Here is a 17,495-nt window from a genome sequence, read left to right as displayed (position 1 = left end):
CTTATCCTACAGCACCACACCTGTGTTGATATATATATACACACACACACACACACACACACACACACACACATATATATATATATATACACACACACAAATATATAAAGATAAATAGATACACATAGATACACATATACAACATATATATACACACAAATTTATAAAGAAAGATAGATACACACATATACCCATATATATACATATATATATATATATACACACACACACACAAATACATATAAAGAAAGATAAATAGATATATGGCAAGTCACCTGCTGTCAACAGATGTTAAAATCGTTTATTTTCATATACTTAGTCTTTAACCAGGAATCCTGGTGTGGCGTTGTAAGATAAACACTCTACCACAAGGTCGGTTGAAACTGCAAAGTACGTGGTTCAAACTCACTAGTCACTCCTTGGAAAGCCTACACAGGATCACTATGACTCGGAACCAACTCTATAGCATTTAACAACACCAACAAGTCTTTAAACTGTTGTATTTAACCAGCTCTGACTGTTCCAAAACATGGCACTGTAGGATCAAGCATTGGACCACAAAGTCAGTTTGAACCGCAAAGTTTGCGGTTCAAACTCACTAGTCACTCCTCAGAAACCCTATACAGGGTCACTAGGGGTCAGAACAGACTTGATGTCACTTAACAACAACAACCTAAAATAAAGCAAACACGAGAAATTAGCTCGAAATTCTCTAATAAGATGAACTTTCAATAAATCAAACACGTTGTGCACCAGTTTATACTAAGTTTATAGCACATGCCAGATACTTTGCTAGGGTATGGAATAGTGTAAGCAAGGTGGTCTCTATGCTCTCATAGTGCACAGTTGGATTACTCAGGATTCTTTCACTTGCAGATAAACAAACCCCCATTTGAAATTAACTTGAAGTAAAAATAGGGACATTACAGACTATAAAAACTGGGCATCCAAGGAAATGTCTTCAGGCACCCCAAGAACTCTCCATTCTCCCTTCTAAACCATCTTACGTAAAATTGAACCCACAACAAAAACACACCCATAGTGGGTGTCTTACAGAACAGGAATTTTACTTTCTTACAGTTTCGGTGACTAGAAATTCAAATTCAAGAAACACAGCTCTAGATGGAAGTCTTGGTATTCCTTAGCATCTGTCTCTACCTCCCAGATGCCCCTGTGTTTCTGTATCTGTTCTGCTCTTTTTATAACTCAGAAGGTATTAGAGTTAGGACCCATCTTACTGCAGTATGCATAAATTAACATAACAAAGAAAACCCTCTTTCCAAACAGGATCACATCCTGAGGCCAGGGCTTCATAGTTTGAAGGGGTACAATTTAACCAACAATACTCCTATTGTGTTCAATAAATAACTGTTGGGTTGGTAAATGTAAATTTCTGGTTCTTTCTCTAGGTTCTGTTTCAGAATGTATGTTGACTCATTTCATTCTATGTTAGTTGAGTGGAGAACACGCTAGGTTAGTAATCTCTGAGAGAGAAGGGTTGCTCTCTCTCTTAGTCTTTATGGTGGTGGTTATGTGCCGTGGAGTCAGTTCCGACCCATAGCGACCCTGTACAGAGTTTCCTAGGCTGTAAATCTTTACGGGAGCAGAAAGCCTTATCTTTCTCCCGTGGAAAAGCTGGTAGTTTCGAACTGCTGACCTTGAGGTTCGCAGCCTGATTCATAACCACTACGCCACTAGAGCTGCTTAGTCTTTGTACTGGGGACGAATTGTTTCTGAAATCTATGTCTCAGGGACATATTTTTGTTTTGTTTAGGTTGTAAATTGCTCATTGAGCCATTCAGTTTGGCTGACATGTATGTGGGTGGTATTTATGAATAAGAGGGTCTAGAGTTACAGAGGTAATATTGAAGCAGGGAAGATTCTTAAGGATCACACTGAATCACAATTTTAATGGATGAATAAAAGTAGTAGTTCATCAATGGGACATGACGCATGGAGGGAGGTTTTTGAAAGTAAAGACTGTTTTTAAGGTTCTGATTAAAGAACTTACATCTGAAAGCAAACAGAATTTTGAAGTGACTGGAAAACAGGCTGAATGATGGGAAAAAGGAGGTCTAAGATGGTTGCTGAGTCCTGGTGTGGAGCAGCAGAAAAGGTACTGAATTGGGAGCCACAAGGTCAGCAGTTCAAACTCAGGGGTTACTCCTTGGAAACCCTATACAAGGCCGCTATGAGCCAGAACCGACTCAACGGCACTTAACAACCACAACGAGGATGCTTGCAGTACTGGGGAGAGGACTGGAGATAAGACTGGGAAGTTTGCCTGGAGCCAAATAATAAAATGTTTGCAGAGTTAATTATGAAACATGACCTTTTACATGGAAGAGGGTTTTAAGTATTTCTAAACATATCCAGAAGGAGGCCTGGTAGCACAGTGGATTATGAGCTGGGCTGCTAACCAGAAGGTCAGCAGTTCAAACCCACTAGTTGCTCTGCTGCAGAAAAATGAGGTTTTCTGCTCCATTAAAGATTTACAGTCTCAGAAACCCTAAACAGTGTTGCTGTGAGTCAGAACTGATGTGGTGGCCCACAACTACCATCATCACCATATACATCCAGATTGAATTTTAAATTAGCTGGTAGATACTATAAGGGAAATCCAGTTCAATTTAAGGAAGTATGTTGATGTGTAGAGCTATCCAAGATACTGATAGGCATTGTTTCTCTGGTCCGCTCTCTACCTTCAAAATGTTTCATTAGAGGCTTTATCACATCCAGAGATGTCGAGTCATTTCCAACTCATTGAGACCTTATATATGGTTTCTAAGGAAGAGCTGGTTGGTTTGAACCACTGACTTTGCAGTTAGATTGTTGTTGTTAAGTACTATCAAGTTGGTTCCAACTTATAGTGACTCAGTATAGGGTTTCCGAGGAGCAGCTGATGGGTTTGAACTACTGAACTTGTGGTTCTCAGTCCAGTGCTGATCCTACAGCAGCACAGCAGGACCCCACACACAGCACTATGTAGTAATTATCCTTTTGACCAATGGAACACAGAAGAACATGCCAGGTTAATATATATATATAATACCTTTATGTTTTCCTCATTCTTTGTATACATTTTTAAAGTTCTACTATTCTGCTACTAAAACTTTCCCCACTAATAACAAGAACAGAACTAGGGTACACCAGATGGTTTCAAATTAGGAAAGGTGTGTGCCAGGGTTGTATTCTTTCAGCATATTTATTCAACCTGTATGCTAAGCAAATAATCTGAGAAGCTGGGTTATATGAAGAAACACATGGCATCAGGACTTAAGGAAGACTCATTAACAACCTATGGTTTGCAGTTGATACAACACTGCTTACTGAAAGTAAAGAGAACTTAAAATACTTACTGATGAAGATCAGAGGCCACAGCCTTCACTATGAGATTCACCTCAATGTAAAGAAAACAAAAATCCTCACCACTGGACCGATAAACAGCATTCTTATCAGCGGAGAAAAGATGGAAGTTGTCAAAGACTTCATACTTCTTGGATCAAGAAATCAAACAACGTATTGCATTAGGAAAATCTGCTGCACAAGATCTTTTTAAAGTATTGAAGAGCAAAGATGTCAGCTTGAAAACTAAGGTGCGCCTGACCCAAGCCATGGTATTTTCAATAACCTCATATGCATGCAGAAGCTGAACAATGAATAAGGAAGACTGTAGAAGAATTGATGCTTTTGAGTTATGTTGTTGGAGGAGAATATTTTCAATTCTCTTATTCATTGGACATATTGTTAAGGGGATCAGTCCCTGGATAAGGACATCATGTTTGGTAAAGTGGAGGGTCGGGGAAAAACAGAAAGACCCCAATGAGATGGATTAGCACAGTGGCGGCAGCAATGAGCTCAGGTATACCAATGACTGTGAGGTTGGCCAAGGAGCAGGCAGTGTTTCATTCTGTCATGCATACATAGGGTCACTATGATTGGTACCAACTCGATGGCACCTAACAACAACAACAATAACAAGATGTGACCAAAGTTAAACAAGTCAAATGAAATATTTTTCTAAGTGTCTCATATATCAGTCGTACTCATTCAATAGCTTCAAACTTAGTCCATTCAAATATATAGGAAAATAATACAAGTGACAATGCTCAAAGTAGTAGGATTTTTAAAATTAAGTAATTACCCCACAAAAGGATAAAACCACTATTGTCATCTACTGAAGCAGAATCTAAATGAAACGTTTGGCTCACAAAAAGACACCACACAAAGATATTTTGCTGTACAAAAACAACAACAAATCATTAAAAATTAAACTCTTCATGCATCTTTTATGCTAGAACATAACAAGAAAAAAGAATTAAAACGCAAGTAGAAAGGCTGAAGTAATTTAAAGCATTTGCTTTGAGCCAACACAGAACTCGCTCTATATTTAGCAACTCTATTGAAACCAACATAAATACAAATCAAGTACAAGGAATCATGAAAATAAAATACTAGTTTGTATCAAAAATAATATTTTTTCTTGTTAGCTAGATTGCTATTAAATTTTGTTAAAAGAAAAAAATTAATGCTTACTTTTGTAAAGAAGTATTCTTTGAGTCTTACGGTCTGATGTTTTTGTTTTTCTGATAGGAATTAGGTTCTTTGTACTTTTTTATTTCAGCCACTTTTCAAGATAACTGCATCCCTAGTGTGTAGTTGGTAAGTATTTATGAACAACTTAATCTGTGGATGGTAAACTTCCTCATAGTTTAAAGCCTGCCAGAATCCACAATACTACAGGATTATGAACTTTAAATTCCTACTCTTTGTCTACAACCTGATTGTCATGTATCTGAAAACTCAGAAGAGTAGAATGAAGCTTCTAAATGCAACATTTACAAATAAAAATATAAAACCACACACATAGTAACACTGCCAACATTTCGTGTAGAAATTATAACTATCACATTTATTTTATGTATTTCTGAGACAAAAATTGTAAGTTGAATTTCTGCTTTCCTCTAAAATATAGTAATAAGGAATGGATTTAACCTCTCCAGAAACAATTTAAAAATATATGAAACACTTGTTTCAGAAGATGAACACCAGGCAATGTAAAACAATAATCCCAGAAAGAAGAGAAAAGAGGTGATCACTAAAATATTGCAGATTTTACTGTCATTTCAGAAATGCATCTCAGGAAAGGGAAATAAAGGTTGTTGTTAAGCGCCATCGAGTTGGTTCCAATTCAAAGAGATCCTGTATAGGATGTCTGAGGAGCAGCTGATGGGTTTGAACAGCCAACCTTGTGGTTAACAGTCCAATGCTGATCCTACAGCACCACAACAGGAATTCGGTAAAGCAATGAAATTTCTAGGAGCTGAGAAGCATGTAGGAATCTAGGAAGGCTCACAGGAGAGAGCTGAACAGAGAACTCCACAGATTTGCTGATGAACTCCCTGGAGTCTTCAGCTGAATACTGATTAGCAATAAGTGCTTGAAGAAACTACTCAAAACTAGGGAAATTCTCCAAATCAAAATGAAAACACAACCTATCGAAATTAATACTCAAAGAAGTAACATACAGCAGTATTCTGAGGGAAATTTATAGTTTAAAAACACCTATATTATAAAAGAAGGTGTCAAATTAGCATAACCTCAAAATTCATATTAAGAAACAAGAAAAAAGAAAGAAACCTATTATCAAACTTAAAAAAAAAAAAAAGAAAAGAATTAAAGAGCAGAAATTGACCAAATAAGAGGCAAAAAACACAATGGAGACTATCAGTAAGATTAAAATCTGTTTGTTTCAGAAAAACCAATACAACTGATGACCTAAGGAGAAATTGGAGGCAAAGATGGAGGCAAACATGGAGAGAGGGCACAGCTGAGGATTCTAGATTCATGGAAAGAGAGGGACTGAGAGCTGGCAGCCAGGAGGCAGTCTTGCAGAATGGTACATTCTGTTGGTTTAAATTATGATATATGCCTGAGCGTTTTTAAAAAAAGAGAAAGAGAGTGCTAAAATGAATAGAGAGAAATACTGTTAACTGATGGTACATGGAGGGGATAATAGTCTTTGGAATGAAACAAAGTATATGATGTGTTGAATGTAAAACTGATGCTCTTCCCTGTAAACTTTCACTCAAATCACAATAAAAATTTTAATTAATAAAAAAAGTTTGTGGAAAAATTCCATTATCGTTTAATTCCATTTTCCAAGAACTTTTTGAAGCCCCCTGTATATGTGTGTAAAGACACAGAGATTTACACAACTTACCTACAGCGTCAACAACAGAAAGGCTATAGAATAATATGTATGCCCCCTTTTCTGCCCTCCACCAATCCAATTCTGGCTCATCTCAACACTGATGTTTATAAAGATAGTACCAGGATCTTCAAAATAATCCTTAAATTCAGAATTCCTTAAGCCTTTAAAGAGAAAGTCCATACCGTACTATATTTGAGCTTCTTATATTATCTCCCAATTGTTGCACATAAATTCCATTGAAAGGCACATCCAATTTCAAATCCTAAGAGAACACTGTGATTCTTCCTCCTTGGAATGCTCTTCCACATCCCTTTCTCTGGCTACTGCATATTATTCTTTTATCTTTTGTCTTACCGTAGGAAACAATTAGAAAATGATACTGTATAAAGAAAGGGTATACAGTATCGTTTTCTTACATACTATTGTAATTGATTGTTTAATTGTTTTTTCCAGTAGGACTAGCAGTTCTTGAGGGCTGGGGCTCTGGTTTCTTATCTGATTTATACCCAAGGGGACCCGTGGCATTGCTTCCAGAATCACAGCAACTCACAAGCCACCAGAGTACGACAAACTGACAGATACTGAGTGATGGACCATAACAAGCAACGGACAACATTGAGAAGTATGAGTATTCCTGAACACTTAATTGTGCTCATGAGAAATCTGTACATGGACCAAGAAGAGGCAGTTGTTTGAACAGAGCATGGGAACACTGAATGGTTTAATATTAAGAAAGGTGTGCGACAGGGTTGTACTCTTTCACCATACTTATTCAACCTGGATGCGGAGCAAATAATCCTAGAAGCTGGGTTCTATGAAGAAAAACATGGCATCAGAATTGGAGGAAGATGCATTAACAACCTGTGATATGCAGATGATACAACCTTGCTTGCTGAAAATGAAGAGGACTTAAAATAAGAGCACAGCCCTTCAGTATGAATTGCATATCAATAAAAAGAAAACAAGAATCCTCACCACTTGACCAATAAACAACATTGTTATCAATGGAGAAAAAATTAAAGTTGTCAAGGACTTAATTTTTCTTAGATCAACTATCAACACTTATGGAAGCAGCAGTCAAGAGATCAAATGACGTATTGCATTAGGCAAATCGGCTGCACAAGACTTTTTAAAGTACTGAAGAGCAAAGATGTCAGCTTGAGGACTAAGATACGCCTGACCCAAGCCATGGTATTTTCAATAACCTCATATGCATGCGAAAGCTAAGCAGTGAATAAGGAAGACTGTAGAAGAATTGATGCTTTTGAGTTATGGTGTTGGAGGAGAATATTGAAAGCGTCATGGGCTGCCAAAAGAACCAACAGATCTGTGTTGGAAGAAGTACAACCAGAGTGCTCCTTGAGGCCAGGATGGCCAAACTTCATCTCTCATACTTCGGACATACTGTCAGGAGGGACCAGTTGCTGGAGAAGGATATCATGTTTGGTAAGGTAGAGGGTCAGACAAAAAGAGGAAGACTCCCTCAGCGAGATGTACTGGCCAAGTGGTTGCATCAATGGGCTCAAGTGTGGCAACAATTGTGAGATTGGCCCAGGCCCAGCAGTGTTTCATTCGTTTGTGCATAGGGTTGCTATGAGTCAGTACTGACTCGATGGCATCTAACAACACCAACAACCTAAGGGTAGCAGAGTCCCCAGTACACAGTTGATGCTCCACAAATATTTGCTAAATCAAAAAAAGAAAATTTGCAGAAGCATTTTATTGAAGATTGGGTTGGATGGTTGTTAAACAAAATGACCATTAGCACGTATCTAGAAGTCTTTGATTCCTTTTGTTTTCTCATACCCTGTATTTGATATTTCATAAATCCTATTGTCTCTATCCCATTTCAACAATCCAGTCTTTCTCACCATCTTCATTTACAAATACCTTTTGTTCAATAAATGTTATGGCTATTCACTGGCACACAAAAGAAGTATGAAAGAGACTAAATCACATGTGAATATTATTCATAACTTCTTGCCAATAAATTCAACCAGTAAGAATGATATGGACAAAATCCCTGATCAAGCTCACTTGGGAAGAAACAGACAACCAGATTTCTAAATCTGTTAAAGAAATTATATTTGTAATTCAACCTACCCAAAGAGAAACTTCTGGTTCAAAAACATGCATTGTGGAATATTATCACACATTCAAGGAAAAATAGCACCAATCATAAGCAAATTATTTCATAAAATTCCAGAGAATGGATATTTTCCAATTCTCCACAACTATCAGAGGTGGTATAAGTTGAGTCAACAGTTTTGGTAAAATTTTGGCACTGTCTACCAAACTAACGTATATGACTATCATGACAACCAGCAATTATATTCCTAAATAAATATCCAAGAGAATGAATGCATGTATAAGACATGTGTAAGAATTTTCACAGCTGTTTCATTTAAAATAACCAGGAACTGGAAATAATACAAGTATTCAATTAATGAATAGAAATAAAATCTGTGGAATGCCTTGTAAATGGGGGTTTAAAGAATAACAAAATTGTACTACACATAAAGATCTGAATGATTTCACAAATATAGTAACAAATGAGGAAAAGCCAGAAACAAGAGTGAGTACTGAAAATAACTATCTATATACAGTTACTCACCGGCATGGAGTTGGTTCCAACTTACAGGGACCCCACATAGGGTTTCTGAGAAACGTCATCTTTCTTCAATGGAGCAGCTGGTGACTTTGAACTGCCCACCTTACAATTAGTACAGTGCTTATCCTACAGCGTCACACTCAACATGTAAAGTTAAGACAGACTAAAGTCATTACAAATTGGACTGCTAACCTCAAGGTCAGCAGTTTGAAACTACCAGCCATTCTGCTGAGAAAGATAAGGCTTTCTGCTCCTGTAAAGATCTGCAGCGTCAGAAATCCTATGCATGGTGATTATGAGTTGGAACCGAGTCCACAGCACACCACTACCACCACAACCAAAGTACTTATGCATACAGAAGTGAGTAGAGCTGCTCTGGAGAAGGGCACTGAACAGGAATGGAGATTGGGGAGCCCCTGGGATATTGGAAACACTTGTATCTTGATCTGGGTGGTAGCTTTATGGAGCATAGCAGTGTAAAAGCTCATCAAGTTGCACGCTTAAGATTTCAACACTTTACTGAATGCACCTTATAACTCACTATAATATTAAAAATAGATTGCTGTTATTGGATGCCACTGAGTTGGTTCTGACTCCTAGTGACCCTACGTACAACAGAACAAGACACTACATAGTCCTGCATCGTCCTCACAGTGTTGCCCAGTGTTGTAGCCACTGCGTCCATCCATCTCATTGAAGGTCTTCCTTTTTCCATTGACCCTCTGACTTTATAAAGTATGATGTTCTTTTCCAAGGACAGGTCCCTCCTGATATGTCCAAATTGCATGAGACAAAGTCTCACCATCCTTACTTCTAGGGGGTATTCTGGCTGCAATTCTTCAAAAATAAGGCTTATTTGTTGTTTTGATAGTTCAAGGTACTTTCAATACTTTTTGTCAACACTATAACTCAAATGCATCAGTTCTTCTTTGGTCTTCCTTATTCATTGTCCAGCTCTCACATGCATATGAGGTGATTAAAATACCAATCATATATTAAATCACTATGGAATACTTAATTATTACTCACAGCTTCTTGTCAGTAAATTCAATAAAGTAGATGAAATGGGTAAAATTCTTGAGAGACACATACTGTCCGAGCTCAGCCAGGAAGAAATAAGAATATATAAAGTTCATAGTCCCTAATCACTGGCTTTGAGTAAATAATGAAGCATAGTTTATATTCTACCATACTGTACTATTATTAAGTACTCAAGACTGTTGGAATGGGTATCTGCGTAAATATGTAGTAGTGTGCTTCTTCTTCATTTTAAAACATCATTTCAGTGTTCTCACAATTGGCAAAATATGGACATAGAAGTAGAGGTCATCTACCTTCCATATTCTGAGTTTAAGTGGAGACCTCTTGAAGATTAGATCACCATAACTCCATATAGCCAAACAGCACTAAACACTTCCACTCTTCCGTAACTGACTTAAAATCTCAGTTTGCCAGAATTCAAGGTTAAATGTTAAAAAGTGAAAATATTTTTTAAAGTATATTTGCTAAAATACTCCAATTTAATAAGTTTTTTTTTCTTCCTATTTATTAAACCATTTTATTTTTAATTACATGATTTTCACAATAGCTTTAAAAATCTGAATCTTCCCAGAGTCCTGAAATTAGTATTTATGCAGCAAGAAGTCTAAAAATTCATTTTTCTAGAAAACCTTGGAAATTTTTGAGAAGTAAAACTAAAGACATTCATTTCAGCCTTAGACGTCAGATTTCACAGGAAAGGAACTAAATATTACAGAGAAAGATAACGCTCTGTGCCAGCAAAGAAAGAAATTTAAAAAACAGGAAAATGGTGAAGTGCAAAATTTGTAAATCTTAATTGAAATAATTTTGATACTTCATGTTTAAAGTTTATTATAGTCCCATAAACAAATACACATGCTTATGTGTTATAATATAAGCATTCTTCAGTGAGTAGGAATTAGGCTCCATAGATCTTGACCATTGTAGTTATTTTTTATGCTTCACAATAGTGGGTGTTGTTGTTAAGTGCTGTTGAGTCGGTTCCAATTCATAGCAACACTGTATAGGGTTCCCAAGGAGCAGGCCAGTGGGTTTGAACTGCTGATCTAATCATTAGCAGTCCAGTGTTTATTCTACAGCGCCACAAGTAGGACCCCACTATAGTAGGGTATTTCCATTATATTACACAAGTTCTGACTTGGGTTTCTAGAATATATTACTGATAAGGTCTCAAAAGAAAATCCAATTTAGAAAGTTAATTTCTAACAATTAAATATTCATGAAAATTCTAAGTTAACTATGTAATTTACTAATACATAAAATATAATTAGATAACCAAGAAATAAAGGGCATGAAACAATTAAAACAATGTAACAATTACATCAATTTTAAGAACAAGGAATACTGCATGGTTCATATTAGGAAAGGTATATGTCAGGGTTGGATCATTCCACCACAATAATTCTATCAGTAGGCTGAGCACAGAATTCGAGAAACTAGACTGTATGAAGTTTTAAAAGCTCATTAAAAACCTGTGATACACACATAATACAACACTGCTTGCTGAAAGCAAGGAGAATTTGCAGCACTTACTGATGAAGATGAAAAACCACAGACTTCAGTAAGGTTTATACCTCAACATAAAGAAAATAAATATCCTCATCATTGGGCCAATAAGCAGCGTCATGATAAACAGAGAAAATACTATATCTATCAAGGATTTCATTTTACTTGGATCCACAATCAACACCCATAGAAATAGTAGTCAAGAAATCAAATGACATAGTGCGTTGAGCAAATCAGCTACAGAAGACCTCTTTAAACTGTTCAAAAGCAAAGATGTCATTTTGAAGACTAAGGGACTAAGATGCACCTGCCGTAAGTCAAGGCATGAGAGTAATTCAGAAAGTATTGCTATTAGAGTTTCAATTTCTATATGTATGGGTGTATTCCAAACCAAAATGTGTTTAAAAAGTGTCTGTCTTCAGTAGATGGCTGCAGACAATTTGCTCAAAAACAGAACTTGTCTTAATCTCCTGAGGGTGCTTTCAAACAAAATGTCAAAAAAAACTTTGACTTCTAAGGGGATCTCCTGGCCCCGAAAATTCAAGAAAGAGCATCAGTTCAGAATCTTAATAGATTTATCTCAAAGGACATGGAACGATCATGTGGGCTTATTAGGAAGAAGTTTTATGAAAATTAAAACCTACATTGGCCAGCTAGGGGCCAGGAGAGTTGCACTGAGGAATTTTTTCCAACTCGATGAAGCACCTACTCATTCTTCAATGATAGCAAGGGTTGACATCTGAGCATTTCATTGGAAAACTTTACCTCATCCATCCTACAGGTCTTATCTTATCCCTCAGACTTCTTAAAAGGAGCATGATTTGAATCCCTTGAGGACGGCAAAAATGCCATTTTGATGTGGGGTATAGAATTCTTCAGGGAAGGGTTAGAGAGATGGAAACAGCCCCTTCAGACCTGCATAGACCTAGATGGAGGCGATGCCATGAACCAACAGCTTCACAAAGCACTGAGTGTGAGGATGACAAGGGCTGGGTAGCACTTCATCCTGTTAGTCACAGAGCTTTTATGAGACAGAGCCAACTTGACATCACCTAGCAATAAGCTCTACAGATGAGCCCTACTTACACCTACTTCAATCATAATCTGAATAAACCAAGTGAAATCTGACCAGTGTTTATATCTGCATCTTTCAGAACCAAATGGTATCTCATTCATACGTACTAAATAAAATGATAGTCAATGTTGGAATGGAATGAATCTTTATGAAAATATTTCTTGAATCTATTAAACTGTGTAATTATCTAAGTCAGTCACTGTGTAATAAAAAATACATTTATTTCTCAAATAACTTTTCATTATTAACTAATGAGTAGTAATTTGTAGTAACAGTTCTTGAATAGTTAAGTAATTACACTAATGTAGGTGTTAAATTAACCTTATTATATAAAAACAAATAATTGTTCTAGTGTACATATTGTGGTGGTGGTGGTAGTTATGTGCCATTGAGTCAGTTCCAACTCATAGCAACCCTGTACAGAGTTTCCAAAGCAGAAAATCTTTATGGGAGCAGAAAGCCTCATCTTTCTCTCACAAAGCGGTTGGAAGATTCGAACTACTAACATTTTGGTTAGCAGCCCAAAATATATGTTGTTGTTTTTTTTTAAATTCAGTCTTTCCACAAGTGATCACATAGAAATTAATATAAATACAATGTGTACATATTTTAAGTCATAGAGCATAAGCTGTTATTTATTAATATGAAACAGCAAGGATATACAAATCTTTATTTTTTTAAGTATCTTTAAACTATCTTTTACACAACATTTGAGCACAGGATTTGTCATATGACCTATTCAGTAAATCACTGTGACTTTAATAGGCAATTCACTATCAATCAATCAGCCAGTCAGGAAAGAATGAACAATTCAGCAAGTTCCAATTTCACCTACGTAGTCTTTCTTTTATAAAAGCATAAATTAAGAACACAAACTTTGACTTTTCCAAGATAGACAGAAATTCTCAAATATTTCCCAGAAATACAACCTCAAACTTTCAAAAGCCTACATTTAAACACAACTAAAATTGAATATGACACAGAAATGGAAATCAATAATGAGATGATATGGGTCTTAAAAAGTAACAGTTAAGAGCTAATAATCCTAAATCTTTAAGGATGCAAGAAAAGGCATATCCACTTAAACTTCCAAGTATAAAACCAATCAGAAAACTGAAACATCTTAGTTATTTCAAATTTTGATGCATTTCCTTAAAAATAAAATAATCATTGAAACATTGTCTTACATTTTCTGTAGATCCAATGTTATTGGCATGAGTGCTTTTTATGAATACATTTGAAGTCAGTCACCAACGATCAATACAAGTTCTAGCTTTCTTCAAGTCAAGAAATACATCTTTCCCATAGTTTAAGAAAAACAGTATTTCACTTTGTAATGAAAATGTTCAGTATTTAATTAGGATGAAATATTTCTATCACTTACTTGTATTTTAATAGGCCAGGAAAAGTTGCTGACGTATACATAGAATGTAATATTAGGATTGCTTCGAAAGTTAAATTTTTCATAGGAAAAACTATCCCTGTATTCCTTTATATTGGTCTTGGAAACTATTGGAGTCTCCTCCCCAGATATTGTTCCAGCTAAAATGCAAATAATAATAATAATTTTAATAATTCACACTAGGAAACAAATCTTTAAGAAGTTAAAAATATATTACACTTACACATTTTTTTCACAATTGCACACATAAAAAGCATAATTTCCAGATACACTGACTTTGACAATTTACAACGATAAAAGAACAACAGCTACACAGATCTGCCATAAAAAGAATGGAAATGGACTGAGTATAAAAAATAGGTTTTTTTAAATGCTGTCAATTATTACCTACTATTTACTAGGAATTGGGTTAGAAACGGTATCTTCCTTTCTAATAATTACTCTCTCTAGGAGATACTAAAAAAGCCCTCGTAGTGCAGTGGATTACAAGCTGAGCTGCTAACTGCAAGGACAGCAGTTCGAATCTACCAGTCTCTCTGTGGGAGAAGGATGAAGCTTTCTGCTCCCGTAAAGATTTACAGCCTTGGAAACCCTATTCGGGGGTCGCTATGAGTCAGAACCAACTAGGTGGCACACAACCACCACCGCCACCACCAGGAGATATTATGGTGTCCTGCTGTGGTACCGTGAGCTAATGCGTTGGACTGCAAAGTCGGTTTGAACTGCAAGGTCAGTGGTTCAAGCTTACCAGCCGTTCCTCGGAAACCCTATATAGGGTCACTACGGGTCGGAACAGACTCGACGGTGATTAACAACAACAAAGGAGATTATTATTACTCCTACTTTCAAATTAAAAGCTGAGGCTCAGACAGATTAAAGCTCTGGCCCCCATGTTTAGTGTTAGCAACTAGTAAACTACCATTTGGAACTCAGGCATATGTTATTGTTGCTGTTGTTAAGTGCAGTTGAGTCGGTTCCTACCTATAGCGACCCTTTATAAAGTTTCCGAGGAGTAGCTGGTGAGGTTGAACCACTGACCTTGCAGTTCAAACGGCTTTGCAGTCTGGCGCATTACCCACAGCGCCACACCAAGACTGCATTGGTGGTGGTAGCTGTGTGCCATGGAGTCGGTTCCGACTCATAGCGACCCTGTACAGGGTTTCCGAGGCTGTAAATCTTTATGGGAGCAGAAAGCCTCATCTTTCTCCCACGGAACAGCTGGTAGTTTCGAACTGCTGACCCTGAGGTTCACAGCCCGATTCATAACCACTACGCTACGAGAGCTCCTTTAGAGCCTTTCAAAACATATTTTTGTGTGTCTCTTATTCAATTAAAAATGGAAACTAAATCAGTTTATATTTTACCACATATTGAACTACCATGTTTGAAAAATACTGGGAGGAGGCCATAATCTAAAATATGAGCTAAATGCACAATTAGTAAAATGCACATTGGGCACTCACAATATGCATTTATTGAAGTTAACCCACTGTAACAAAGCAGTACCAATAAACGTACAACACCTCTATTTCAATGGCTAATAAAGATAATCATAATCAGTACGAGCTCAGATAGCATAGTGATTACGAATCGGGCTGCAAACCTTAAGGTCAGCAGTTTGAAACTACCAGCTGTTCCATGGGAAAAAGATGAGGCTTTCTGCTGCTGCAAAGATTTACAGCTATGAGTCGGAACCAACTCCAGGGCACATAACCACCACCACCAATCGGTATGAGGAGCAAATGTAATAATTTTGAACGATCATCTATTCCAAATTACCCAGGACACTTTCTTAAAAATAAAGATTCCCTAACTTCATCCCCTTGCTAATTAATCAAAGTTTCTGAGTTGTTTGTCTGGGCATCTGGATGTTACAAGTGATTTCTTGCCACCTAAAATCAGTGTTCTAAAGTCATTAGAAATGGGTCATGCATATTTTAGACAAGTTTTGAAATCCATGTAGAGTCCTGTTTATTATTATGCAAATGTAAATTTCAAATTACCAGGGCAAGTCATCATGAATTCTTAATGAATGAGACTCACACGGTAGAGATTTTATGGTATGTTGGAAGCATATTAAAAAGTGCCCAAATACTTTTTGTCTAAGTTTTTGGCATTTTACAAATGCAATATAGATTCTGGAACTACCAAAGCTCTCTTCACTCTTGAATTCTATATTCCCATGTCCTTACACATAGAACTAGCACTGTTTTCTTTTGTTTAGTTAAGTGCCATCGAGTCAGTTCTGACTCACAGTGACCCTGCCTGGGGTTTCAAGGAGCAGCTGGTGGGTTTGAACTGCCAACCTTATGGTTACTAATCCAGTACTTATCCTACACCGCCACAGGAGGACACTATAATGTCATCATTTTCATGGATCAAATATGGATTTTTTAAGCATCAATATATTTTCTATACAAATGAAAACCACACACACAAAAAAACTCAAAAATAGTTTTCTAGTACACTTTGGGCAATAGTGTATGTCTAACACAAAAGGTGGAAAATAGAATCCTCTAAGACAGAGCCTCAGAGAGTGAGTACAATTTTTTTTCATAATTCACCACATAAATTTGTACTTTAAAAAAGTCAATAATTCTAATATATAAACCTTATTATGGGAGACTTATAAATGTATTTTGTTCCCTCTCTCAGTACTGACATGGACAAAGGGGCTGCATTTCTAAATTTAATAGATAAGTTGTTACTTTTATCAATAAACACAGAAGAACTCCATTGTTTGATATAATATTATAGTTAATAATTAAATTTGGGGCTTCAAAATTGTATCAAATAATTGAAATCTCAGCCTCTTTACTCATTAAAGAAATAATCAATCTTAATTAAAATCACAGCATTTCATAACACTACCATTTAAAGAATTGCAAGTTTTGCTACCCATCTAATTTTAATTGAATACGAGAGAAAGTTAATAAACTGATACAGCCTTACTCACATTGTTACTTTTTATCTATACCTGTAACACTGCATTGAATATGGCATAAAATACTTTTTTATTTTAAAATTAATTAAATTAAAAGTAACTGGTCATCTTGGAATGAGTTTCTAATAGAAACAAACATGAAAGGGACATAATACTAAAATTCTCTTACCTGTTGAACCAACAGACCATGTAATATTGAGATTAAAGTTGTTTGATGCATTAATTGAAATGTCCAAGTTTTTGTTTGACTATCAAAAAAGAAAAATTTAAGTATAAATATTCATGATACATTAGAAAGCATTTCTTTATTCTACTGTTTAAATTATGTCTCATATTATAACAATAGTCAACTAAATACGAATGTTGTTAAGTACTATCGAGTAAGTTCAGACTCATAGCAACTCTGTATAGGGTTTCTGATGAGCAGCTGATGGGTTTGAACTGCTGACTTTGTGGTTCAAACAGACCATGCAGTCCAGTACGTAATTCCACACCCAAGTACTTCCTGCAATTTTCTTTAAACGAAATAGTAAGTTGGAGATGTTTGCCTTGAACATGTACCCTTTTCAAAAACTAAATAGGACCAAATTAGCAATAGCGACTGGAAAGGTCAGATAGGAAATTTGGGTGCTCGTGAGTTCACGTCAATATGGAAAACAGTTCAGGAAGGGAAGGAAAAAACAGCTGCACAGCTTGAAGAAT

The 17,495-nt window shown here is 36.3% G+C and overlaps 1 protein-coding gene across 1 annotated transcript in view; it reads right to left on the bottom strand.

The window, feature by feature from the left end:
- ATRNL1 (attractin-like 1) overlaps window positions 1-17,495 on the bottom strand; it is an 827,041-nt gene that overhangs the window by 551,771 nt on the left and 257,775 nt on the right. The window contains exons 23-24 of the mRNA XM_006831380.1: window positions 16,963-17,041; window positions 13,832-13,989 (exon numbers count right to left, since the gene is read on the bottom strand). Coding sequence (XP_006831443.1) covers window positions 13,832-13,989; window positions 16,963-17,041 — 237 coding nt within the window. The remainder of the gene's footprint in view (window positions 1-13,831; window positions 13,990-16,962; window positions 17,042-17,495) is intronic.

The sequence above is a fragment of the Chrysochloris asiatica genome, unplaced genomic scaffold (genome assembly GCF_000296735.1).
Source record: "Chrysochloris asiatica unplaced genomic scaffold, ChrAsi1.0 scaffold00003, whole genome shotgun sequence".
Classification (NCBI taxonomy): Eukaryota; Metazoa; Chordata; class Mammalia; order Afrosoricida; family Chrysochloridae; genus Chrysochloris; species Chrysochloris asiatica.
This window is presented reverse-complemented; position numbering and strand designations above follow the sequence as displayed.